The sequence below is a fragment of the Polyodon spathula genome, chromosome 5 (genome assembly GCF_017654505.1).
Source record: "Polyodon spathula isolate WHYD16114869_AA chromosome 5, ASM1765450v1, whole genome shotgun sequence".
Taxonomy (NCBI): Eukaryota; Metazoa; Chordata; class Actinopteri; order Acipenseriformes; family Polyodontidae; genus Polyodon; species Polyodon spathula.
The window spans coordinates 10,185,866-10,213,597 of record NC_054538.1 but is presented as its reverse complement, the minus strand read 5'-3'; the positions used below and the strand labels follow the sequence as shown (position 1 = coordinate 10,213,597).

Genomic DNA, 27,732 nt, shown 5'->3' with positions numbered 1-27,732 from the left:
TTAAACAAATCCATTTTAAGGAACCTTTTTATCTTTTATGATAACGGTGACATGTGTTTGTGTTGAATTACTAAATTACCCAGGAGATTTGAAATGTATATTTCGCATACGAACATTCCTTAGATGGAACATGTTCCATTCTCATGGCAACCTTTTTTCTTATTAGAATAAATATGCAATCCCAGACATCTGACAAAAAGCAGTATGTGTAAATATTATATTTATTTGTTTTGTTTATTTTACACACTTGAAAGCAAACACTGAGGTTAGGCTGTCTTGTCCAGCAACCAACAATAGCAGGGAGATTGCTGCCCCCTGGTGGAAGCACCAAGCTGTCTTGTCTCGTTTTAAGTGGAGTTCTGGTGATGCTGTCTGAAGTGGGGCCTAGTTGCAACAACCATGATGTAAAGAATGGATTTCTATTATTAAAAAAATGCAGCAGACAAAAGGAAGGCTAACATGTTCCCTCTTGTATGCTGTAAAGGTGTAACTATGCAATTTATCAATAAAACCTTGTCCTTGTTTTGCAGATTTGTCTTGCCATGCTCTCCGGTGCTAGACTGTGTCTCCCTTTTAGAGGAAATTAAAAAGTGATGTAGAACTAAAGAGCAGCTGTAAAACTGATGAAAGCATCTTCACACAGATGAAAAATAAAACAAAACAAACAAAAAAAAAAAAACTGTATTACAGTAATTGTAATAGAGACAGCCAGAATAATTGCAAGCATCATAAAAGACTGTGAAAGGAGAGAGAGAGAGAATTCCATTTTGAGGTGCAAGTTGAAAGGAACTAGAAGCATGGTAGCACTAATGGTGATTGCAGATGAGATTGCTGCTTTGTGATTGTGTGCTTCAGCGAGTTTTTAATATGAAGGTGTACAGGGTGGATGTGTGGTGATGTCAGGCCAGATGCAGGAAGACCAACAGACAAGGTATTGCAGTGCAAATGATGTGCCATGCACCGTTTATTTCAAGACCAGAAAAAGAAATAAAATAAAAGGTTTACACAAAAACAAAAGTCACAAACACAAACCAAAACAGACCTAAGGTCAGGTTGGGTAGCTGCCTTCACTGTTCCTTACTCTTCAGTTTCAGTTTTGTTTCATTTCGTTTCCGTTTTTGTTTTCCAACTGCTCTCCCGTTCTCTCCTCTAGAATACCTCACCCTGAGCAGGCTTTTAAGCAGGTGACCATCTCCCAATTAGCAACAAATTAATCACTTAATTAATTTGGAGATGGACAACTTCTGCACAAGCTTTTTTTTAAATATGATAAGTAAATCATACAACAAAACACACGGCTTTCGCCATCATTTAAATAAATAATCATAATAAAAAAAAAATACAAAATAACACAGGGGCGGAGGTGGAGACCCCGTTCTAAAAATAAATAACTAAATAACTGTGCAGGGATCCTCGCCCTGTTACAGAAGGTAATATTTTCGATGAAGAGTTCAAAAGCACAGTGGTGGTAAGAGGAGCAGTGACAGTGCTAAATAGATATTGTATAGAAGACAGCTGTGTTAAACTCGTCTATGACGTTTGGCCTCTGGAGTCGTTTTTGCACATTCTGATACATTTTGTAAAGTGTATTCATTATACTTAATTTAAACCCGTATCCTAGTTGGCTAATGCAGGGTAACATGAGCTAAAATAGCTTGTGCTGTTGCCCAAAACATACAGTAGCTGAGCAGTCAGTTGTGCCATCTGATGCCACTTCACAGTAAACAAAATGACAGACCTGCCACAATATTAGATTTCTCGGTATGAATAATTTTTTTAATACTAGTTTTAATAAATAGGTTTGTTAAAACAGTTACTGACTGCAGTTTTCACAATATTGTTCAAAACTTTTCCCCTTGGGTAGAAAAAATGACCTCCAGTTGACAATTATTACAGACTATCTCACATTTTCAAAATCTGGGGCAACCATTTTTCATTGTAGAACTCCAGTCAATGTTTGTACAGAGGGTTGTCTTTCCTACTGCAGGCTAAGTAAGGGAAATTGATTCCAGTCATTGAAAGGCTATTGTTATTGATCATTGAGAAGTCTAGTTTATACTATTGGAAGCAACCTTAAACTGTCAATACAGTATCACAGTATGAAATGCACACTAATATAAAGATCAGCAAAGTGACTGGAATTACCATTTTTGGTCATGTCTGACGTAGTTGTAGCCGTTTTAAGTTTTTAATTATTTTTATTTGTAAAAATGAATATAGTATTTTCATTCCGTATATGCTTGTGGGCAGGAAGTGAAAAGCCACAGTACCAGAAAGCAGCAGCTTAGCTATAGTGTACAGTAAAAAAAACAAACACCTAGAACAAAAATGTCTACACTGTGGGAGCAGGCATACTGTTGCTACTGTAACAAGAGGTCAGAAATAAAAACTATTTAAAGGCTTGGTCATCCCTTAATTTCCATCTGTTGTGTCAGCTTTCATATCTGCTTTGTTACAATGTAAATGTTAGCAATGCTGAGCAATTTGAGCTCTGAAGTCTAGAACCATGCTGTACGGTACTGCAGGAAACCTCTGTTGTGTCTACAGAGCAAAGACCAATTGATTTGTTTGTTTTCTTGTAGGCAGCAGTGTAAGGTTTTGGTGAATAATTAGAAATGGTTGTATAATTATTGCCCAACCTTGTATACTTTATAGTGTCTGCAGGGACCTAGCTTTTTAGTTACCAAAGAAACCATGACAGCGGCACAGTGGCTGGCTGAAGCAGCTCTCTGTCCTATTGGCTGCTGTGAGAATGGGGCTGGTGAGAGAATTGCAGGCAGACGTGAGAGCTGTCAGCATGAGCAGAGGAATGAGAAACTGAAAAGGACGCAATATAAGAGAAAAGCTTCAGGTGAGGGAGGAGTACTGGGCAAACTACAGAAAGCAAAGAGGAGTGAGCAGCTGGACAATCCTAAGGTACTGTACTGCTGAATCAGGAAAGCATGGATAATCCCGAGGGCAGGGCAAGTTCTTGCCAGTCCACAAGGACATTTACATTCAGACATTATGGTCACAATTGTGTGTCAGTTCTGTGTCCGTAGTGTTGTATTCTTTGCTCTAGTAATTTAACTGTTACAGTATTTAGATATACATTGGTCCTTGGAGTTCTGTACCCTCTAGTTCTCACAAGGACTTGGATCTGGGAGATGTTTCCTATGACAAGAGTTGAAAGTAATTTCTTGCAACACGTGTAATTGACATGATGTTAATGCCTTACGATTTTCAGCTAAAGGAAAGGCATGGTCAATCATTTTTGCTCTCTGCAAAAAGTGTCAACTTTCCCATTTGGTTTAAAAGGGGTTTACTGTGTAGCAAAAGCATTTCAGTGTTGCAGAGCATTCATGTGAATTCACAATTAGTTTTATTTGTGATTTAGGCCTGTTTTGTGGGTTAATCTCCAGGGCAACATTTGAATGCATATTTGAATGGGGAAGTGTCATATTTCCAGTGCTTTAGAAACTGGAGGTTAATGAGCAATTCCCTCCATTCTTCCACACCCTGTTATAAATCCAGGAACTGTGATAGGATGCCTTAATGAAAAGGTATAATCGGTCAGCTGACAGCACAAGGAAAGACCATTCACATTGCTTATTGGAGAGAGTTAGTGTCCATATAAGGCAAGTCCATTCATTGTGGATGTCCCAGTGGGGCAGTGTTCTTGTCACCAGACCATCCTTTTTATGCCAACACCATTTCAGGGTTTTTAATGCATGTTGTATTGGGGTGGGGGGAAGGGAGACCAGTTGGGTGTATTTGTTTTAGCAGATGGGAACAAGTCGGTTGATTGGTTGGAACAGTTTTTTTTCTTTAGATTTTCAGTGAAATTAGGATTGGTGCTGAACAATTAAGAGTAGAAGCTGATATTCATGGGTATTGTAGAATTACATCAGAAACTATCATAGTAAGTAGCTTCTGACGAAAGTTGTGGCTTTTTTATTTTTTAAACCTACAATTCAAAAATAATTGCTTTTGGTAAGAACAAAAAATATTGTATTCTGAACTGAATTAAGTCATGTTGCATACTTGTTCGGATAGTGTTAATTGTTTTTATGTACATTTGCAACATACAGTATAGAATATAAAGCATTGCAAGGAATGACAGCAGAATCCAATACATTCTGGTGGCTGAAATGTTCATCAAATCCAGTCTGGACATTTTTTTGTTTCCCTGTGATTTATTGGTTTATAAATAGGGCTTCTGTTATCATTTATTGCATTTTTCGGTGCTTATTTTTAGCTATGTTCGAGTTTTATGTAAATCATTTTTTTTCAGGGCTTTCCCTTTTTATATACTATATAAAATGATTGTTTTCGGTAACTTTCCAAAATGCTTGGCCATTTTTTTTTTCTGTCACAATAGTAATAACTCAACACTGCTTGCACACTTAGTTTGTACCTTCTTTCCTTTGCTGTCTATCACAATGAAATCCTTATGGTCACGGGCACATTCTTCTGGGTTTTTTGTGTCTGTAGGGATTTTTTTTACTTTTTGCCACAATTAGCAATTCTGTTTAAAATTTTCACTATCTAACTATCATACAGCTTTAAATCCCGCAAACAAGCTCCCTTGCCTAATTGTAATCTTGTTTTAAATCTCGCAGGCGCAGTCTCCAGTAGAAATGTAGAATTTGCTGCCACTCAGTAGTTGGGATGGGTTTAAAGTAGAATGAATCAATAATAGATAAGAGTCAGGAAGGAGGGGCATTTCTTTTTTTTAAATGGGAAAGGGGTGAAGTCAATGTGATCTGAGTAACTTTTTCCAGAGTTTTTCCCATGTTTATTGGCTAAACACAGAATTTTTTATTTTTTTTGGTTAAAACAGAAAAGCAGAAGCCCTATTTATAAACAAGGACTTGTTTATTTCCTGACTATCTGTCTTTTGGATATTTCCAAATGCTGTTTATTACATTAAGAAACCATTTGCTCTGTTTTTGCCTCATCTGTAGGTAAATTACAAAAATCAACCATAGTTATTTAACTGACTTGGTTATCAAGACAATATCTACTACTGTGTTTCAGATCCTGTTCCCACAAGATTACTTAAGGAAGCATTCTCTGTGATTGATACTGCTGTTTTATGCATTATTAACAATTCCCACTCATCTGATTTTGTTCCAAATTCGTTTGTTTGCTGTGGTACAACCCCTGCTTAAAAAACCTACTTTAGACCTGTAGGCCTACTTCCAGTCTCTCCTTCTTATCTAAAGTATTTTAGAGGGTAGTAGCGAACCAGCTTAACTTATTTTTTGCCGTACATAATGTTTGAGACGTTTCAGTCAGGTTTTCTCCCAGGTCGTAGTACTGAAACTGTCCTTAATAGAGTGGTAAATGATGTGCTACTATCTTCAGAAATGGGTCTCCCCTCAGTTCTTATTTTTTTAGATTTAGGTGCAGTGTTTGACACTATTGATCATTTAATTCTGCTTGAACGACTTGAGAACCTCACTGAACTGTCTGGAAGTGTTCTTTTTTGGTTTAAATCCTCTCTCTCAAATAGGTCACAATATGTTAATTGTGGACAACTCCTCTTCTGTGCTGATGACACTCAACTATACCTATCTCTGAAGCCAGGTGACACTGCAGCTGTAAATATTCTGACTACATGCCTCGTTGACATTAAGCTGTGGATGTCAAAAAACTTCTTGTTGTTAAACTCAGATAAAACAGAGATAATGTTGCTAGGTTAAAAAAATAAATAAAAAATGAAGACCAACCTTTGTTCATCTACTGGAAACATCTTCCCTTTTGCACTGAAGGCTGAAATGATAAACTTGGGTGTACTTTTAGACCCAGTTCTTTCTTTCGAACCTCATATTAGGAAATTAACCTAAAGTCTCTTTCTTTCATCTTAGAAATATTTTCAAAATGAGACATTTGCTTTCACAACAAGCCACAGAGAGACTGATGCATGCCTTTGTAACGTAGAATTGATTATTGTAATTGTCTATTCTCCGGCATTCCAAGTCAAGTTTTATCCCGTTTGCAACTTTTACAAAATGCTGTTGCCAGGATTTTAACTAAAACAAGAAAGTATGACCATATATTACACTGGCATTGGCAGCCCTACATTGGCTTCCAGTTTGGTTCCTGGCTGATTTTAAGCTTCTGCTCATAACCTACAAAGCTTTACATCAGGGGTTCCCAAAGTTTTGCTGATGGAGGGCCAGTTTTGGGAGGTTGCATGGGACGTGGGTCCGCACAAGAGATTGTACCACTCATGAAACCGAAATATGTCCCAAATCATACCTTTTTTATTTCTTATACATTTTTGTATTTAAATTAGGAATGTATATTACTACCACTGCAGCACTAGCAGCTTTGAAATGTATTTTATCCTGTGTCTTCTGTACCACAACAGGCTTAGGTTTGAGCACCAATATCATGCTGTCTGTCACATCTTACATTGTCCTGGTCACAACAATTAAAGAAGATAATACTGAAATAGGTACTCTTCAAACTATACCAATTAAACTATTTTGTGGGTTATTCTTCACTAGTGAGACAGAATGCATCTTGACTTGTACAACTAACCACTTCACTAAGAGCTGAATATATGTACAGTGAACTCTGCTTAGTTCAGATCTCTGGGGACTGTCACGTCTGCTGCGTTTCACAGATTTTCACGTACTCTTTTTATTCGGTCTTATTTATTTTCTGTTTACTCTGCACACACTCTTAACTCAGGGGAGACGCTAGGGGAGGGCAGAGATGTTATAAACTCCTAGTGGTTTATGTTCGAGCACTGGACGAGCTGTAAGTAAGTCCATATAACCTTAATTTAATCGAAAAGAAAGACACTCAAGACTCAGTTATTTTAAGTTTTACGAATCAGAGCAATGCTCCTTTGGTTTATTAAAATGCTTTTTATATTTGGAAAAAGGTAGGTTGATCAGACCTCCAAATTCCAACACAAGCAGTTTACAAGCACCCACTTCTATATTTCAGTTTCATTCAGTATAACACTCTCTTAAAACCAAAACATAGTTTCAAAACCTTATAGCAATACAACCAATACATGTAAGATATAATAATGTTAGTAATATGCTTACCTCCTATTATAAGGAAAAGTAGCGTGAACAAAGGAATCGGTTTGGTGGAGATCTGCAAGTGATGGACCACTTCACCCTGTCAAGCAAAGGTCTTGAATGTGGTACCCTTTTGTGAAAAGTGTGAGTTTTTATAGGATTCGTCTCCATAGGAATACATGGAGAATCTTTATCAAGTCTAACTCTTATCTCTTTGGCACACAAAAGCCTAAAAAGTTAGAGCCTTGTGCCAACAATTAATAAAAATATAACACCTGGTCTACACATCCAATCAAGATCTCACCTGCTCATTTCTCGACCCCTCCCCTATCTAAAAAGCTAGGTGAAACAAAGAAAATAATATTATTTTGAATATATGAGTGTTGTCTGAAATATATACAACACTGTTAGTTATGATTATATTGATTATATGTATTAATGTCTAATAATATATTCCCTCATGCCATTCTATTCTTCCTATTCTTCTATTCTATTCTTATTATTCCTTCTCTCTTTACAGGCGTATGCTTAACAGATATTATAGGGAACTTCCATCTTATGTTTTTCCCAATATAGAGTTTCTCTTCATGGATAAGCTACTTGTTTTTTTTATTTAAGTGTAAGATTGTAATGTCTCTGTCCTACGAGTTTCCTAACAGCATGAATTCAGCTGAACTGCAGACGACCTCCTATTTGTTTCAGCGGCACAAAAACCAGCTAAAATCGGCTCGCTAGCTGTGCACTTAGCTTTCCAATTTCCAGCGATAATCAAGGTTTTTTCCAATTTTATTATGGTGAGAAGACACTCTCTAACCTTGACGCTGTTTGATAAGAGAACTCCGCTCTTCATGCCTATCCCTTCACTTTCTGGCATGACTTTAAGACAGGCTCAGTTTTTACTTTCTTAAAACCTATCCTCTGCTTTTAAAATTGCTTTTTATTATTTGTTTAAGGTTCTTATTTTATATTTCAAACAGCATCTCTTTATGTTGCATCATCTTTTAATTCAGAGTCAAACTAGACAGTTTACTCCCCATAGAACACGATTACTAACTATTTTAAATGCGAACCTATCTTGGTGAGAGACAATTTCATGTATATTATTATAACAGGCAGTGTTAAGCATATGGTCTTACACGCACAAATAGTTTATAGTAAAAAGCAAGCATATTAAACCTTATTTGAACATTTAACAACATTTTCTTAGGCTAAAAAGGGTGCTGCAGAAACTTAGCATTAAATTCTGGGAATCAAGCCCATCTTGATAAGAAACTGACTAAAAACTGGCCACTTGTATCAAACTATACCAGCTTCTACTGCATGATTTTATATAAAGAAAATACATAAGTTTCACAATTAAGAATTAAAACAGCATTACGCGTTACTTTTGATAACACACTTACACAATTTTCCAAACTAAAGATTATACAAACAAGACAAAGGATTATAACACATATTATTGCATTAATACATTTCATTTTAAATTCTCCAATCCATGTCCGGGGTTTCAGCTCACTCCCAGCAAGACTCCACTTCGGTCTCAGGTTCCACTCGGGTTGGCTCAGTGAACACGATAATAGGCTCTCGAATCCATCGTTTCAATCCCCTTTACTTCGTACCTACAAGACACTTGTACATGCTTAGTAGGGACATCTTCCTCACATTCTAATTTTCCCAGATGCGCCCATTTTACTAAGTGACCCTTTCACAACTCATGCATTCAATCCTCTTAATATCTTTTTGGGTTTACATTTAAATGAGAGAAAGCCAAATGACTGCATGCCAGACAAAGTCTGAGCCCAGTCACTGATGACTTGCTTTGGCACATATTACATACACAATTAATAAGAAGATTATGTTTTAATTTATGTGTCAGGGTTACTTCTGCACCATGTACAATAGTTCTGGATCTGTATACATGGTTCCTGTACACTTCTTTCTGCTCACATGGAGACACTTTAGAAGGTATGCCATTCATCCAGAATACAGTAGGGGGCCAAAACTTACTGTTTTTTATATCAGCAGGCACCTAACTTGTAGTTTTGTTTATCATCATTAGTGGGCAAACTCAATACAACTGAATCTGAATCAGTTGATTCTCCATACAAAAGGATTCGGTGTTTTACTAGCCAGCCTAGCTGATTCAGCGTTATTTGCGACAGGACAATAGAAATTTAGAGCTATTTCCATAGTAAATATGGAGAAGTAATACACAGACTGTATTTTACCTTGGTGTTTTTATTTATTTTTTCTTTCTGAATACAACAAAATATTCACGCATTTCTATTTAAAATGCAGCATTAATTATTCATAAATTGTCTGCCATTACATTGGCGTTTTTCATGCAATTACATACGACTGCTAGGTAACATCCTCCTAGCTACTGTACTGTAGCCTAACTGTAGTCTTATTCAGAAACACTGTACAAAAAAGAAATGTTACAGTAACAATTTTAAACTGTAGCCGGGTACTGTTGCTACAGTAATACTTTCTCTAACAAAAGTTGAACACCAAAACTACAATACTGTACAAAGAGCATTTTCCGGATGTAGTAGAAGCTGAATACAGTTTTGCTCTTAAAATAATAAAATAAAATCTACAACAGAAAAAGTGCCTGTATCCTGAACCATAACGTTTCTTGCAGTCTTTCTGTTAACATTACAGAAGCTAGCTAGCTACTCCAGCTGCATAAAGTAATCTAACGTTATTTGGATGGTACCTTCATGTCTTTATCAGTCTTTGAGCATCTTCCCCTATTGAAAGTAATAGGAGACGACAAAATAGTAATTTAAGAAAAGTAGAAGCGCCTTTTCTTTTCCTAGGAGGTTCCAGATTATTTTCCTTCAGCACGGCAAATCTACTGTGCACTGTAGGTGCCATTTTTTTTTTTTAAAGGGGAAGAGCACATATACCGTCACAACTTAATAAGATTAGCTTGAGAGGGTCCAGATTTGACCCAAAACAAAAATGTATGGTAGGGAATTTTTATGAACTTTGATTGCCGCTATGTTAATTTTCCCCAAATTACATGCGCAAGTTTTTATGAAAATTTAAACACATTTTTGTAATTTTTTTTTTTTATCTTAAAATGATTGTTTTCTTTTATCATCTATGGTTTTATTGTTTCAGTGATCTTGTTTTTATTTATGTTTATCTACTTATTTATGCATTTAATTTAATTGCATTCTTATTGTTTTATTGATCTTGTTTTTATTTACTTCTGTTTTATCTATTTTATTTATACATTTACTCTCCTGCTCATTTATTTTCATTTACTGTAATTGTATTTCCTGCTTGTATTTTCTTTTTTAGCGATGAAAGGCGCTATATTAAATAAAGGTTGATTGGTTGATTTGATTTGAACTGTTTGTTTTTTTTGACAGCACCACTCTACAGTAGCTGCAGTTGGCAAATGTTTGTGATATTTTTTTTTAAACAGAACAGTGTTGTCAGGATTGTTGGTATCTGTTTCAATGTGATACAATTTTCAGATGATAACCCCTAACTGATGTTAAAAGTAATAATAATAATAATTTAAAAAACAGCTGAACCTGTTGTTTTGTTTGTTTCTTGTAGGAAACAAGTATACGCTGATGATATAAGAAGCAAGACTTCTCCAGTAAGTGAAAAAGGTAACCCTTTCCTCTCTTTGTATTGTGTAGTTTTGTACCTTTTGTTAATGCCAATAACACTTCGGCCATAAACAAATGAAAAAACCTGTGGTAGCAATATGCCTGTAGCAAAATACACTAGTACTTTATCAGCAGTGCAAGACTCAGCTTTTACAACAAACCAGCCAACACTGCTGTCTCCTGTGTAGGTCAAAGTAATGTAATGTTAAGCAGTGTTTACATTAGAGTGCGTATGCAGATAAAATATCGCATTACCTCTCGGACACACAGAAGGTATTTTCACGATTGGTTATGATGTCTTTGCATGTTGCACTAATACTGATGTGACTGTGTTGTTACCAGTGTGGTATGCGCCATATCTTGTACTGCGTTCAGAAAAGTGCATTTTTCGGGTAGATTACGTCATCATTATCACGGGTTATGTTTTTCGTCAATACACCAAAATAGAGTAAAATAGACTTCCCAAGTTTTATTTTTATATATATCTATATATATATTTTTTAAACAGGGATTTAAAATAAGCTCAAAGCAGCTCAGTCCGGTACCGCTCCATTGAGTGTCAATACAAAATCTTCTGCCGAGCTCCCAATATCTCACAACCCATAGCGCAGCATGATTGAGTTCCCATAGATAATCAGTGGCGTTAATGTAAGTATCGATATAAACCAACTTACATGTGGACAGGTATATCGCAACAGTATCGGTCTGGCGCTGGTGTTGTGGGTTCATATCAGTATCTTATAAACCGAATGTAATTTTACCAGAATTGTTCTGAAGTGTAAGAGGGCTTAAATGATAATAGATGGAGTGAGTCTCAAAAAAAATAAATAAAAAAAAACAGACTTGAGGATAGAAAACTTGAATACATTTAATTCAGTATGATTTGAACACAATAGTCTGTCTGTTGAACACAATAGTAGGTCTGTCTGTCTAGTAGTTCATATGCAAGAATAGTTATTGCAATAGTGATGGAAATTCTTGTGGACTGAACTGAAGTTAAAGTTAGTAAGATTATCAGAATCTGAGTATGTATATGGAAAGTATTTAACACATTTATATCATGCAGGTATTTATTTTTAGTGTACTGTACGTTTGGAAATGAAGCTTAGCTTAATTCAAAATTAAACCTGGACATTTTAAATGAAAACTCCTAATGAGAAGCCCTAGTTAGGATGTTGTTGTCCAATCAAACAGTTGGATGGTATGTGCTCAGGATTACATAACATTAACCCTAATGCAGAACCCATCCACCGAGCCCTGGCAGCCAATACGTTTTTATATTTTTTTTTACAAAACAATAAATTTTTTTTTTTTATATTTCAGGTTTGTATTTTTTGTGACATGAATAGTAGACACTTACAGGAAACGGCTTTATAGAATCTTCTGTGTTTATCAAACCACAGAAAATGCAGCTGCTGAAGTATTGTTTCCATCTGATACCTTTAGAACAAGAGAACTGAGTAGCAATGACTGTATTACAAAAATGTAGGTCTCATCTGTATGCCAAACAAATGTGACAATCCAGAGAGTAATACAGTCTAACCTACCATAGCCATCGGACGTCTAAAACATATTATATAATATCTCCAAGGGAGTTGTTATACTACAGTGTACTTACTTTGTTAATGTCGGTGCATTATAAATTAGCAATGCTGAATACGTCAGTGTGTCCAAAACACCACAGCACAGTACAGAGGTCCATCGGTTAATAGAGGGTATTCTGTGCCTTGCAAAAGTATTCAGACCCCTGACCAATTCTCTCATATTACTGAATTACAAATGGTACATTGAAATTTCGCTCTTTTCGATATTTTATTTTAAAACACTTAAACTCAAAATCAATTATTGTAAGGTGACATTGGTTTTATGTTGGGAAATATTTTTAAGAAAAATAAAAAACTGAAATATCTTGCTTGCATAAGTATTCAACCCTCACATATTAATATTTGGTGGAGCCACCTTTTGCTGCAATAACAGCTTTAAGTCTTTTGGGGTAAGTATGTACCAGCTTTGCACACAGTGTCGGAGTGATTTTGGCCTATTCTTCTTGGCAGATTTGCTCTAGGTTGTTCAGGTTGGTTGGATGACGCTTGTGGACCGCAATTTTCAAATAGTGCCACAGATTCTCAGTGGGACTGAGATCAGGACTTTGACTGGGCCACTGTAGGACATTCACCTTTTTGTTCTTGAGCCATTCCAATGTTGCTTTGGCCTTGTGCTTGGGATCATTGTCCTGCTGAAAGGTGAATTTCCTCTCAAGGTTCAGTTCAATTCCTTCAATTGTAACAAGATGCCCAGACCCAGCTGATGAGAAGCATCCCCACAGCATGATGCTGCCACCACCATACTTCACTGTAGGGATGGTGTGTCTTGAGGCATGGGCAGTGTTAGGTTTGCGCCACACATAACGCTTTGAGTTTTGGCCAAAAAGCTCTATCTTGGTCTCATCTGACCACAAAACCTTTTCCCACATCGCAGCTGGGTCACTCTCATGCTTTCTTGCAAACTCCAGATGTGCTTTCAGGTGGTACTTTTTGAGTAACTGCTTCTTTCTTGCCACCCTCCCATACAGGCCAGTGTTATGCAGAGCTCTTGATATGGTTGACTGGTGCACCATTACTCCACTCCCAGCCACTGAACTCTGTAGCTCCTTCAAAGTGATTGTTGGCCTCTCTGTGGCTTCTCTCACAAGTCTCCTTGTTTGAGCGCTGAGTTTTGAGGGACTACCTTTTTTTGTCAGTGCCTGGGTGGTGTGATGCAGCTTCCACTTCCTGATTATTGATCCAACTGTGCTCACTGGGATATCCAAACACTTGGATATTATTTTGTACCCTTTCCCTAATCAACGCATTTGTATTACTTTATCTCTAACTTGTGTAGAATGCTCTTTGGTCTTCATTTTCCTTCAGATTCACAGCCTTACCAATGATCCTTCAACAGTGGGGTTTTTATCCAGAAAATGTGACAGCAACTTTAATGGTTCACAGGTGGAGGCCAATGATAAGGTAATAGTGTCCTCGTTAGGGCAGTTTCTTTCATCGGTGCAAGCTGGGAACTTCCACAGCACAGGGGTTGAATACTTATGCAAGCAAGATATTTCAGTTTTTTATTTTTCTTAAAAATATTTACCAACATAAAACCAGTGTCATCTTACAATAATTGATTCTGAATTTCAGAGTTTAAAAATAAAATATCAAACGGAACGAAATTTCAATGTACCATTTGTAATTTGGTAATATGAGAGAATTGGTCAGGGGTCTGAATACTTTTGCAAGCCACTGTGTGTGTGTGTGTCTATAGCTATATATCTATATACACATCTATATATATGTAAACATGGTGCCATACTGGCATACAGTACTTCATGTCATTTGAGCTTGACAATAACACTGAAGATTTGATTTTAGTGTATCTATATATATAATATCTATTCATTTCAAGAGGAAAGCAGTTAGTGGTTGTTCTATATACCTTAAAATGTCTTGGCTGTTATTTTTCTCTTTCTGGTTCTTGTGAATACTTCACAATAGTAATTCAAGTCAATTATATGCTGCTTCCACTTTAAATCTAAATTCAAGAGAATCAATCATCCAGCTCGATAACAGCTCTTTGTAAATCTAAACTGCAGTGTATTGGGTTCTCACAGGAAAGCAGGCTTAGGAATTCCAGCGAATGGCATTCTGCATATCAGAATTTTTGGAATGCACTGCCGTCGGTTTGCTTGCTTTTATATATGCTTCAATACCTTATTAAATTTGGCGACCTGCAGTTGATAGAACTAAGTGTGCGTCCCTTTTTGCAAACCAGTAGCACCCTCTGGTGGTATATTATAATATTATAGCAAAGCAGGGCATGAAGCTATTAATGTAGTGGTGTTTGTACAGTATACCTTCATTTTGATCACATTAAGTGGTTGATTCAATAAAGGGAAAGTTTTTGTATTTGTAGAGGGAATGCAATTTTTGGGCCATTAATTAAATTTAAGAACTGGCTTTGCTGCAGATTTTCACCCATTTTGTTTATAAACAGGGAAGTGAATCGCCCTCTCCAGAAACGCTTTACAAACGCACATTATTGCAATGGACTTTCAACAAGCCGAAATCTTGAGGTGTATTTATAATAGTTGTAGGGATACAAAGTAAAAGCCAGGAAACAAGCTTAGTGGTTTATTATTGCATTAAATAGGAGGGAGATATCTGGGGCAGTGGGACTCCACTCCACAGGATGTCCTGTAGAAAGCTTCCTGTCTAGGATTCGTTTTCCTTTTGGGTTCAGACTATTGCATCCTGTTGCACTTTATTTTTCTTACTGCCTCACTGCTGTGTGTTGGGTACTTCTTAAAAGAAGAGAGTGCAAAGGCGCATTATTTGAGTAGAATACATTTTATTTGTATAAAACGTGGACGAAACTACTCTGAACAAAAGCGAAACTACTCCTAAAATACATAGAACTCCTTGATTTATTTATTTTTTTCCTTTTTTTAAAACCATTAGAATAAAATGTGCCTGCTTTTAAATAATGTCCATTGTGGTTGTAACTGCGTCCTAATTCTGTCAGGATACATTATGTAGAAGGCATTTACTGAATGCTTTGACACAACCTTCTCTTTTTTGACTACGTGTTCTCTTTTATGTAATAAATGCTTTCATATTTAAAAAAGGAGCAGAGATTTTCATAAATTGATTTGGCTTTTTTATTTTAATTTCTTTTAATATTTATTAATTCTTTAACCATGGGGGGGGGGGGGGCATTGTGAGACAAAGGCCTCATTTACAAGAGACAATCTCATCATACATTAAATCTGGGCTCAGAAACACTTCGATAATTCTTGGAACCTACTCATTAAAATAAATGTAATCTTAGTTATTGTTCTGTGTTTAAGTGATACATTGTGTGTATGCATCATATCCTGGTTACAATTTAGTGTGCTTGACTGAATAAGGAAGGAGCAACTAGACTTTTTCATAGATCGTTTTAAGAACAGAAGGTCTGTTTAATTCCAATACAGTCCAAACATTTCTCACTATAGTGGTAGTAATAATAATAATAATAATAATCTAAGGTACACCATTGCAACCAGTTTTAAAATATACTGTGGTCAGTCTGTCTACTGTATGTTTCAGCTACAATTTGCATAGCATCCACAGACACTTGCTAGTGTGTAAATGCAGATGCTAATCTCACCTCCTGATGCGTGCTTTACTGTAGCAGTGTTAGCAGACCGTTCACAGTAAGCTGATCGTTGGAGAGTTGCTAGCTCTTTTACCATCAGCTTGTTTACCATGTGTAATCTTTCTTAAGCCTGGGACCACAACTGCTTCTACATTTATTTATTTATTTAATTTATTTTTAAGTTTTGTACTGTAGCTCAACAGAAGCAGGCTGAGCAGTAAGCTAAAACACCATTTCTCAGTTTTTAATTATTATTTCTTTTTATTTAAGACCTTTTTTATGTAGTGTTTTAATAGGTGTTGTAATCCTGGTTGTAAACCATTTTTTTTAAAGCACAGTCTTGATTGACTTTAGAGCACAGTTATTTTAATAGGTGGAAGTTAAATACTGTACAGAGGTGTGGATGCTTAAAACCTATTTAAAGTTATTAACATTAGTTCTGTAATTCTACAGATTTGCACCACTCCCTTTTCCACATTTGAAATTCATGTTTAGTGAATGTACAGTAAATAGGTAGTGTATTGTTTTAAAGAAAGAAATATTCAATTATACAAGATCAGATCAATAAAGCTCAGGATTGAAGAAGCCTAATTCTGTAAAATATGCAACATACTGTGGAACACATGAATTAAACATGTTCATTACACAGTGTTGCCTGCCACCTTCATCCGGGAAGTGTTTCCACACTGTAGACCAGCGAATCCTGTATATTTTGATTTTGGTAAAGAAAACAAAAAATAACAGAATTAACTTCCAGATGTTTTTATAGGTGTTCTGGGATTTGTAACACAAATACCAGAGACAATAATTAATATGAAGTTGTAATTTTATGACAGTCAAACTCCAAGAGTATTTGACTTCCTGTGCTTTACTAAACAATCTGTAGAATTCACACCCTTCTGCTGGACCCAGGCCTCCAGAGGCAGCATTTTTTGTGTAAACTTAAATTACCCATCTGTCTCATTTATTTTCTTCCCTCCAGGTTCAGCAAATTAAGTACAAAGTGAAATCAAAGTTAAATAGAAAATATGGCAAGCTTTTTTTTTTTTTTTTTATATCATTTATTTACAGTATGTAGGTATTGTTGTATTGGAAGTGCAAAATGCATATACAGTGGTTTGCAGAAATATTCAACACCCCCACCCCCCACCCCCCCTGCAAAGTTTTCACATTTTGTTGTCACTTGAGCTACTCCACAACTCTTTCAAATTAGACTTTACATGTAGAATCTACACAAACTATTCCACATTGATAAATTTAAAAAAATGCATATAAAGTATAAGTAAGATTTACAGAGAAAAACAGATTATATAAGTATTCAACCCTTTTGTTACAGCAGCAATAAATCAGCTCAGGTGCAAATTATTTGTTTGAAAAGTCACAAAATTAGTTAAATTGTTTCAGCCTGTGTACTCTTGTAGATAATTTCCCTCCAGGTATATAAAGACTTTCAAGCTGCAACTCACAGTCATCCAACAAAGCAATCGTGAAGGCCAGTGAGCTTTTGCAACAAGTCAGGGATAAAGTGGTAGAGAGGCACAGAGCAGGAGAAGGGTACAAGAAAATTTCAAAGGCATTGATTGTCCCTCTCAGCAGCACAGTGAAGTCCATCATGAATAAGTGTAAGATGCTTTATACCACCCAGACACTACCCAGATCAGGTCACCCTCCCAAACTGAGCAGCCGGGCAAGCAGGAAACTGGTTCGGGATGTCACTCTGAAGCCAACAATGACCTTGAGAGATCTGCAAAGTTCTGTGTCTGAGATGGGAGTCAGTGTTCACTACACAAAGCTGGCCTGTGTGGATGGGTGGCAAGGAAAAAGCCATTACTCAAAAAGCCTCGTTTTAAAGCACATATGGAGTTTGCGAAAAAGCATACAGATGATACTGCAGACATGTGGAAAAAGGTTTTGTGGTCAGACGAGACAAAAATTTAACTTTGTGGTCTAAATTCGAAAATTTATGGTGAAACTTGAAGATTGCAATCCATCGAAGATCCCCAACAAACTTATCAGAACAGGAGCAGTTTTCCCATGAAGAATGGGCAAACAATTTACCATCCTACTGTGCAAAGCTAGTAGAGACCTATCTAAAAAGACTCATAGTAATTGCTGCAAAATGCGCTTCTACCAAGTACAGATTTAAGGAGCTCAATACTTATGCAACCAGTACATTTCATTTTGTACATTTTCTTTGCAAGTTTTGCTGACATTTAACCTCCTCCTCATATAACAGTGTTCACTTTAACCACTACAGCTTTGAATAAAAAAAAAGTGTGTTTGAAAAACTGCATACGTTATTTGTAATTCAACAAAATATGACATTATTGGCAGGGGGTGAATACTTTTGCAAACCACTGCAAGAAAAGTATTTGTAAATGCCTATGTATTGTGTAGCGTATGAGTGAACATTACAAAACGATGAAGTGAGCCTGAGTTCAGCACTTTGAGTCTAGTGTGCCTGTCATGATCTAACAGCAGCTACAGTATAAAAGTTGTTCATTTTGTAGGAGCAGTAAATTGTTGTCCCACCTGACATTGATTCTTCTAAACTCTTTTCTCCTGTCACAAGAGTCTGCTAATAGCAATCATTTCTTTATTCTTCAGTATAGAGCCTTTACAGTTACAGTAGAATAACTTCAAATGCTTGCAGTCTTCAGTCCGCTGTTGAGTGACAGTGAAGCTTCAGGCAGGTTTGTTCTGAATGATAACTCCAAGCACATTATCCACTTCTTTCAACACCTGCACTTTTGTCTGCAAGGACGGTGCATGTTTTTCCTCTGCTTCATGAAAATGGCATTGATGCGTGCCTTATTTGAAACAAACAAGAACATTCCTAGAGTTCTCATTTCAGTCATAAGCAAAATTAACAAATTCACATTTAGGGTCTGTTCTACCAAGTGCTCATCAATGCTGTCATGACTTCATGAATCAAGAAAGTCACATTACAAATCAGATACCTAACTGCGCACCAAATTTAGATGTGTCTTCTAACATTAATAATGATACTCTTACCCTTGGTCATCCAGCACCCAAACAAACTTTACACACTTTAGAGCATTTTTCCTTGCTTTGTGAACTGGATCTGGTTGCTACAGTTACCACACACAAACACACAACATGTGCGTTAGACCCTATTCCCACTTCACTTTTTAAAGAAGTATTCTGTTAAGTGTACACTGCAGTTTTTAATATTGTAAACAGTTCTCTTTTATCAGATACTGTTCCTAACTCATTCAAGACTGTTGTAGTAAAACTGCTCAAGAAACCCTCCTTGGATCCCAGTGTTCTTAAAAACTACAGGCCTATTTCCAACCTCCCATTTCTGTCCATTTTTAGAGTAGTGTCTGAGCAACACAACAGATTTCAGGGAGTTCGTAACATATATATGAGAAATTTCAGTCTGGGTTCAGGCCTTCTCATGGCAGTGAGACAGCAGTTTCATACAATTCACTTGAAAACCAACTAAAATGTTCACTTGAAAACAAAGGAAAATTTCAAACAAACTGCAGTTCGCCTGCAAGTGAATTCCAGTTCATTTTATTGTAATTGCACCAGACTTTGTTTGCTTTCAAGCTGAAATTTTTACAAGTGAACCTGATCATCTGCATAGGTGCTCCTGAACAAAATGCTGTCTGGCTATTGATGCCGAGACTGCTGTTCAATATAGTGAACATATCTACTATATAGTAAACATGGAAAAACTGCCAAAACAAACTGAACTAGGGTGTTAACTGAAGTCAAGGGCAAATTATCCTCCCCAAACGAACAAGCTATGAAAGGGCCCTAAGTTTCTAACTTTGCATTGTGCACAGTAGTTATAACATGTTGTAAATGCATGCAAGCATGCAGTGTTTGAGTGCCAGTCTTTTTATTTAAACCCAATGTCATACCAGCTGATATCCTCCAGAGGGCAGTATTTGACTTTGTATCACTGTTAAAACACTCTCTGTGGTCTCAGTATCCTGCAATAAGAGCATGTCTAGGGCTGGTGTAAAATGTCTACAGCACAGGAAATCCACAAGTTGGATTGTGAGGTTGTCAAAACAACTGCACAATGTCTACTTTCATGTAGGTATTTGGCCTCTGTTGTCTTATTGGACAATAACTTCTTTGCACAATGCATATTCTTGTAGTGGGGTGCTTCTTGCATAATAAAGGCAACGGCATGTGTTTAACACAGCGTGCTCCTTGTTTGATTAATTACCATGTAGATTTACTATGCGCAATGTGGGAAGGGCTGGTGTGGTTTGAATTAAATGTTTTTGTGCTACTGCTGCCCAGTGTCCTGGTGCTGTGATGCAGTGAAATTCTCTCGCTAATGAAAAGGCAGTCTCCATGTGTTTAAAATTAAAGTACTGAAGAGGTCTACAGCAATTTGCCAGATTTGTACGCGTCATGCTGGTTTCGAAATATTGAAACAAGGTCTTTTGATTTTTTTCTGAAATGTGCAGAGTAAGCACTTGCAGTAGTAAGAGATGCTAAAGACACTGGCCTACCCACACAGTAAACAACTTGATAAGTTCACATTAAAAATAGTGTAAAAAAATAAAATTGGACCATAATAACCTGATATGTAGTTTGTATAAAAGAAATGTACCACAATTGATGGGAGGAATGCAAGTTGAAAGGAAAACTATTTTAGGGTTACTGTTAGCCCCTTATCGTTTTTTTGGCCCCTCAGAAGTCTGTTTTATTCTGCAACCACACTGTAGATTCACTTCCTGTGCAGTGGGTATTAGGAGCCTCGTCCAATGTGCTACAAAGGTGAGCATCAAGTTTTCAGTGGGTTTGTGATACTGTACCTGCTGCACAAGAAGTAGCATAAATCTATAGTACATGCTTTACACATCTCTAGTGTAGTTAATACTAAAGCAGAATTTCTGTATGTTAGGTTATATCATGCATCATTTTGTGGGGTCCATTTATTAAGCCAGGATTGCATACGTTTGTCATAAAGTGAATAGTTCATAGACTCCCTGTAAGCCAGTATTTGAATCTGCAGTCATTAAAACAGTCATTCTAAAAAATATTTTGAGAAAGACCCGAATACTAAACATTTTTGGTCATGTATTTAACAAACAGCACCCATTGAAAACCTTTGGGTGAAGAGAGATCCTGTGTCATCTTGATTTCAGGCAGTTAATTCAAATTATTTTATGTGCACTGTTGTTTGAATAGATTTTACTGTAGCCCAGACCCTTTGTGCTCATGGAATTGTGCCAGCTGACAGACAGTGGAGACAGATTTACTGTATGACCCAATGAGTCATTGCAATTCTCTGTATAAGGGCTTTGATATTGCAAGGAAGCAGTGTTGGCAGTCAGCTTTTGATGTTGCTGGCTTAACATCTTTCAGCTGTATGCTACCAATTATGATCTTTTTACTGTTTACAACTGGGGCCTCCTATTGTGTAAAACATTTGATGTATTTTTTAATTTTATTTAGGGGTTGAGGGGAATACTGGGTTATCTGCCATATTTTAGTTTAGTTTTTTTTTTTACTTTTGTTTTCCAGAAAGCAAAATGAGGCAAGACTGAAATTGTGGAGTACCTTTTTTTTCTGGACTCCTCAGTCACAAAACAGTGGGCTTTGGAGAGTAACATATCTTTGTTTAGAAGTTCAGTATATTGATTGGGACACTGTTACCCAGTAAAATTAATTACACAAAAATACTGCCCTACAATGTTCTGAAATATAGGCTACTATAAGGCTGATCTTTAGCTTCACAGTCCAGTGCTCCCCATCTCACCCAGACTATGTACAGTGTACAGTAGGAAGTAGTTACCAATTGTGTAAGCCTAGCCAATGTGGTTGGCTATTCCTTGGCAAAGTTGTGTTTTGGATCAAGTCACATGTCCTGAATCGGAACAGCAATTGTGAAACAGATTCATGCTGTAGTACAAGGTATTTTAAAATCTAGTGTAAACGGGAAAGAATTTAGCACCCATCTTTAGGAATGCAACAAACCAGTAGTGAATTGTAATATGGTTAATTGGGGTGCCACAAACAGTTGGTAGCCTTAGTGTACCATGTAGGCAAGTGTATTTCTTATTCAATATACATTTTACATATACTGTACAATTAAATGATTTACACATACAGAATTATACACAGATACATGTTGTAGTAATTTTAAAACCATATAATTCTTCTTAGGGTGATATATTATTTTTTTTTTTTTTTTTTTTTTTTTTTTTTTTTTTTTTTTTTTTTTGTTTTTTTTTTTTTTTTTTGTTTGTTTTTTTTTTTTTTTTTTTTTTTTTTTTTTTTTTTTTTTTTTTTTTTTTTTTTTTTTTTGTTTTTTTTTGTTTTTTTTTTTTGTTTTTTTTTTTTTATTTTTTTTTTTTTTTTTTTTTTTGTTTTTTTTTTCACAAATAAGTAGAGCAATGGGAGTGAAAATACTAACATATATTGGTTCCATAAATAGGTGGAGTTGGAGGCTGTATGTGCAGAATAAAGGTAAGTGGAGTATAGTTTATACTTTATCAGGCATTTTACATTGCTACCACAGGGCAATTTCATTAAATGGCTATGATTTCCAGAAAAGATGCAATAGTTAAATAATTTGAGGGAAAATGGTTTAACCACCTAAAATGACACTACTCAATTTCTCTGAAAGGCATGTATTAAATGTACATGAAATAACTATGAACATGGGTGGTTTGTAATTTATGGATATAATTGTCAGCAATAGAGAACTGCACTTGGGTTTTATATTATGCATTGCAGTATAAAAAACAGGGCTGCATTTATAGTAATGTAAAATGCTCCATGAACATTATTTATTTATGAAATTATTTCAGCAATCTTAATTGCAAAATGTTAAGGAACTATTATACTGTAAATCTTTTGAATACCCGATTGATCCCCAATTAAAGGTCAGATGGCAGGAGTGAGTTCATTAGAAATGAGTCCAATATAAGGCCTGTATATTGTTACCCACTCTAATGAGCTCATAAATCACATTGGCAAGAGAGAAGGGTGCGTATTTCCTGGTAAAAGGCAGCTCTCATTTTGTTAGTTTTTAATGTGTGAACATTTATTTTGACTCATTCTTTTCTTTTATTTCATTTCTTTCTTGTTATATTTTAATTAGGTTTGCTGGGATGGGTAATCTTCTTAAAGTCCTTACAAGGGATATAGAAAACTATCCACATTTTTTCCTGGACTTTGAAAGTAAGTTTTAAGGAAGGATTGGGGGGGTAGTTGGGGTGGGGACTTGTCACTGAATTAGTTTAATTCACTTGACACCTGGTTTAAACAACTCAATGCTGGACTCCTCTCCTTCCTAGTACCCACCAGTGGTTGCAGAGACCAGGGGAAGGTTTTGATGTATTGTTCACAACACAAGACACCTTTCTTCTTGCTTTTTCTCTTTCAGGAACCAAATGGGGAATCTGTTAAAAGTTCTCACTTGCACTGAGCTTGATCAGGGGCCAAACTTTTTCCTTGACTTTGAAAGTGAGCAGAGCTTTTGCCTGGCTTGAATTGCTTTTCACTAACCAAGTGCATGTGTCTGTGTCTGAAGATGAATGGGGTTTACAAACAGCTTTACAAATTTTCATTACAGTAAGAATTGTATCCAAAACAGATTCTGACTACAGTATACTTGCATTTATTACACCACACTGTGTTGCTTTTTTCTCCATATTATTTTATGCCAATATATTGTTTTTAAAAACAGGTACATTTGATCACAGAGATATTTCCATGACCACTGCAGCCAGCTTTTTAGACCGTCCTCCTGTGTTAGTTTAGCTGCCTACATTTTGTACCTGGAAGCTCCTTGTATTGTCAGTGGTTGCCCTCATTCATTTTACCCAGTCTCAGGGTTGAATGGGGCTTTCAAATTCCAATGCACAAGGTGTTGGTAGATGTTCACATTAGTAGTATGTTGAGAGCATGTAAGTCATTTGCTTCCTTATAAATGCTGATGTTTAACTCCAGTAGTCAGACTAAAACTTTTAACATGAATAGCATCATATTGGAGAGGTTTATTCACCAAAAAGCTATCTTATTAAGTAGAGGTAAAAAACAAAAAAAAATAAAGTAGTGTATTACCCTGTATTAGTCATCAAACGGTATGTTTTAAAGCACAACGTAAAACAAAAACCAAACAAAACAAAAGAAACATGATTTAATTTAATAAACAAGAGACATATGTAGGGGTGGGCGATATAACTCACGAAATGTATCATGATATTTTAAACATTCTCTGTCCCAAACAGCATCATGAAAGAAAAAACGGGCTGTAATTGGGTCAATTTACAACAAGATAGCATGCTGCACTTTGTCAAAAGTATTTTTATTTTCTTTATTTATTTATTTAATTTCTTAGTCGCCAATAATTTTTAAAATGATTTTATCCCAATTTAGAATATCCAATTATTATTTAAGCACCCCTGCACTGACTCGGGAGCGGCGAAGACGGACGCACGCTGTCCTCCGAAGCGTGTGCCGTCACCCGACCGCTTTTTTTCACACTGCAAACTCATCATGCAGCCACCTCGGAGCTACAGAGTCAGAGGACAGCGCAGCTCCGTACAGCATACAGGCAAGCCCGCAGGCGCCCGGCCAGACTACAGGGGTCGCTGGTGTGCGGTAAGCTGAGGACACCCTGGCCAACCTAAACCTACCCCCACCCCCACAACCCAGACTCTTCTTAACAGCACTGTGAGGGCTAGATATGGCTCCGGCATGGCTCGGTTGTACAGTGGAAAAGAGGCATAAGTCATTTTATGCTAATAACGTGTGTAAGGCAAGGCTAGAAGTTGAAGTTTTAAGGTAGTAATGTGGATTTGCTACCTGCCTGGAAAGTAGGTATCAATATGGTCTTATTCAATAGTGGTTTGTTCGACTAATAATTATAGATATAAATAAATGCCTACCTACTGTTTTATGTAGATTGAATATCCCATACCATCACATAGTAGGCCTATATTCAAGTCAAAGTATTTATTGAAACCACATTATGCTCAACTAAGTAATGGAACTGATTCCTTGTCGAAATGTTTTGTTTTATCCTTAAGTTCTACAAGAATGCAACCATATCTGTCATCTAAGCATTTGATATGCCATCAGTATTGTTAACCTGGTTATGTTTCATCGGTGCAAATTAAGTGGTACGAAATGATCCTCTTGACCTGAGATTTGTAATTAACAAACCTACACACCTATAAAGACAGTGATTTTAAAAAATAAATAAATAAATAAAAATAAGTAACGTGTGCCACATTATCGCTGAATCCTTTATTGTATGACCTTATAAATTTATACAATATACAGCATAGTTTGTATACCATTGTTTGTTAAAGCGCAATTTTATAAGTTAAACAGGAGCCTGTATGGTTTTGTTTTTTCGGGTTGTCTCGCAGTAACCAAAAGATCGCTCAGTCTGTCATCCAGAGTAGCTTTATGCATTTCATGCACGAAAGAACCTTTTGATTTGTCGAACTAATAGCAACATTTGCATACAGCAAAAACGTGTTTGAAAAAGAAATCCATTAATTTTTGTCACATATAAAAAGCTTAATATGTTCAATTTGTGTTATGCAAAAGATAAGGGTTGACCAAAGAATTAATAAAAAAAAACAGGAATAATGAAATTTATTTTCGACCGATATTTCTATTGTCATTAAAAAGTACCGGTAACAACATCAGTGTATTGCCCAACCCTGCTTTCAAGGTACCTTGTGTGCTGCAATTCAGAGGAACATAGGCTTGTTACAGGGATCAGGAATAGTGCTTGTTCTTGAAGATAAACCAGCTTTGTCAAGACTTTTGAAGTTGGATTATAATGTGATCTTCTTTGCTGTTTGCATACCCCACTGCCTTAATTTGCATGCCTTTTTGTTAATATACTGCAGCTTTATGGTCTTTTCCAAATATAAACACTATTTTCTGGTATCGCTGTGTATGTTACTAATTCAGTAAATGTTGCTAGCTATTACAGAATAGCCCAATTAATCATGCAGCTTTGGCTCAGCCTAATCTGGACTAAATGACACTAAAATGCATCTTTCTTTTTATATACACAGTATATACAAAATACAAATTTATTTTACTGTGACTTCTTATTATAACATTTCTGATTAACAGCTCCAAAAGAAAGAGAGGCCTCGCCAGAAAACAAACACACACACACACACACAAACAAAGTTGTGTTGTCTTGTAACAAACTCAAGGTTTAATCCCAACCAAAAGTGTGATTTTCAGAAATTTGGTAGTTCGCTTTGTTAACGAGCATTAAGGCAAAGCATCATACTGTAGTTAGTGTCAAACATCAATGTTCCATTATTAAAATGTACTGTATATGTGCACTGGATACAGTTTGTGTATTGCAGCATTAAGGCTAAATGTTTTAATTTCTTAAAGTAAGTATCTAAAACTAATTTTCTATTATTATATAATATCTGTGTGTGTGTGTGTGTGTGTGTGTATTTATTTATTTATTTTTTGATCAGTCTGTGTTCGGGTGCTTTCATCTGAGTTCATGAGCTGCTTGCCATAGTTATAAATTACATACACTAGATTATCCTAAGTGTCTACAGAAGTTCGAGCCAGTGCCGTCAAGTGATCTGCCACTTTGAATCAAACTTTCCTGGTTTTCTGGCAATACATGAATGTTTAAAACGAAACATTTGACCAGTTGCAATAAGAACCACTCTTGAGTATTGCAAATGTTAAAAAAAAAATGGAACAAAAAAATAAATAATTTGAAGCTATTTGCTCTTTAAACAATGTGATCATCTGATCTGTATGATCTGTATGTATGTATGTATGTATTCTGGTAATGTCTGTCTTGTGTATTGTCTCTATGCTGCTTGCATTCTGTAACGTGCTGTTGTCTGAGTCTAATGTTTTACATTCAGAGTGTATTATTTTTTTTATGGCTGTATTTCTTAGCAGGTTGCAGATCAAACTACATACTCACAACATATTGAAATCTTTTGTGGCCTCCGGTATCCCCTGGGAAACTACCTAAAACAAATGAAAGCTGAATAGACCCAGATATTAGTTATTTTTGTGAAGTTTCATGCCAGTTCTATCAGATAAAAACTTTATTTTTAGAATGACTGTCATGCGTAGACTGTAAATGAGCTTGAAATGTTTCTGTATAGAACTTAGACATGTTTAATAAAACACAAAGTATATGCTTTCATTGACCTTGCTGTGCTGGCTGCCTACAACAGTTATATCTCCTTGAATAAAAACACATACATCAAGTCTAATAGGTCTACGGTTTAATAGCAGACCCTGAAATAAAAGTTGGTATGTCAGAATCTGCTGTGTTAGAAATCAAAATGTTACTGAAGTGAATCCAGAAAAAATGTCAACTAAAAACAAACCAACACTTGTTTAAGTTCCTTCTAGATCTATTAAAAAAAAAAAAAAAAAAAAAAAAAAAAAAAAAAACTAGGAGCCAAAAATGCTGCAGTCAATCACTTGCATTGTTAAATTTACAGCACTGAAAAGTTGAATGAATAAGCTCTTAAAAGATCACTTTTCAATAAATACTAGTATTGTGAATATGTAGGTTGTCTGTTTTGTTAAATCTCTACCATGTGCTGTTAAAGTATTCATGAATTAAAGAGGACATAGCTGGCTGTGGTTTAAGTAGAGCCCTCTGTATTACAGGAGAGTTTTATTTTTATTTCTGACATGCCAGCAAATCACGATTTGTGGTCCTGTAGTAAAAACTTTAAATTAATCAGTGAGGCCTATAGCTGTACAGATTTACTCTAATGTGGATAACAATAAAAAAAAACAAAAAAAAAAAACATATGCACACAGCAGACTGGTCTCGCTAAGAATTAGTGTCCATTTGGTGTTTTAGTCAGGTGGTCAACAAAATAAACAATAAACAATACATGTAATTTAAGCATACACGTGTGTGTAAT

The 27,732-nt window shown here is 36.0% G+C and overlaps 1 protein-coding gene across 4 annotated transcripts in view; it reads left to right on the top strand.

Moving 5' to 3' along the window:
- LOC121315527 (CYFIP-related Rac1 interactor A-like) overlaps positions 1 to 27,732 on the top strand; it is a 72,458-nt gene that overhangs the window by 33,071 nt on the left and 11,655 nt on the right. The window contains exons 2-3 of one of the 4 annotated variants that reach the window (XM_041249693.1): positions 10,602 to 10,644; positions 22,929 to 23,008. In XM_041249693.1, the coding sequence (XP_041105627.1) occupies positions 22,939 to 23,008 (70 nt within the window). In that variant the 5' untranslated portion in view covers positions 10,602 to 10,644; positions 22,929 to 22,938. Of the gene's footprint in view, positions 1 to 10,601; positions 10,658 to 22,926; positions 23,009 to 23,213; positions 23,294 to 27,732 lie in introns of those variants that run through there. The other 3 variants (XM_041249690.1, XM_041249692.1, XM_041249691.1) reach the window with 3 other exon arrangements.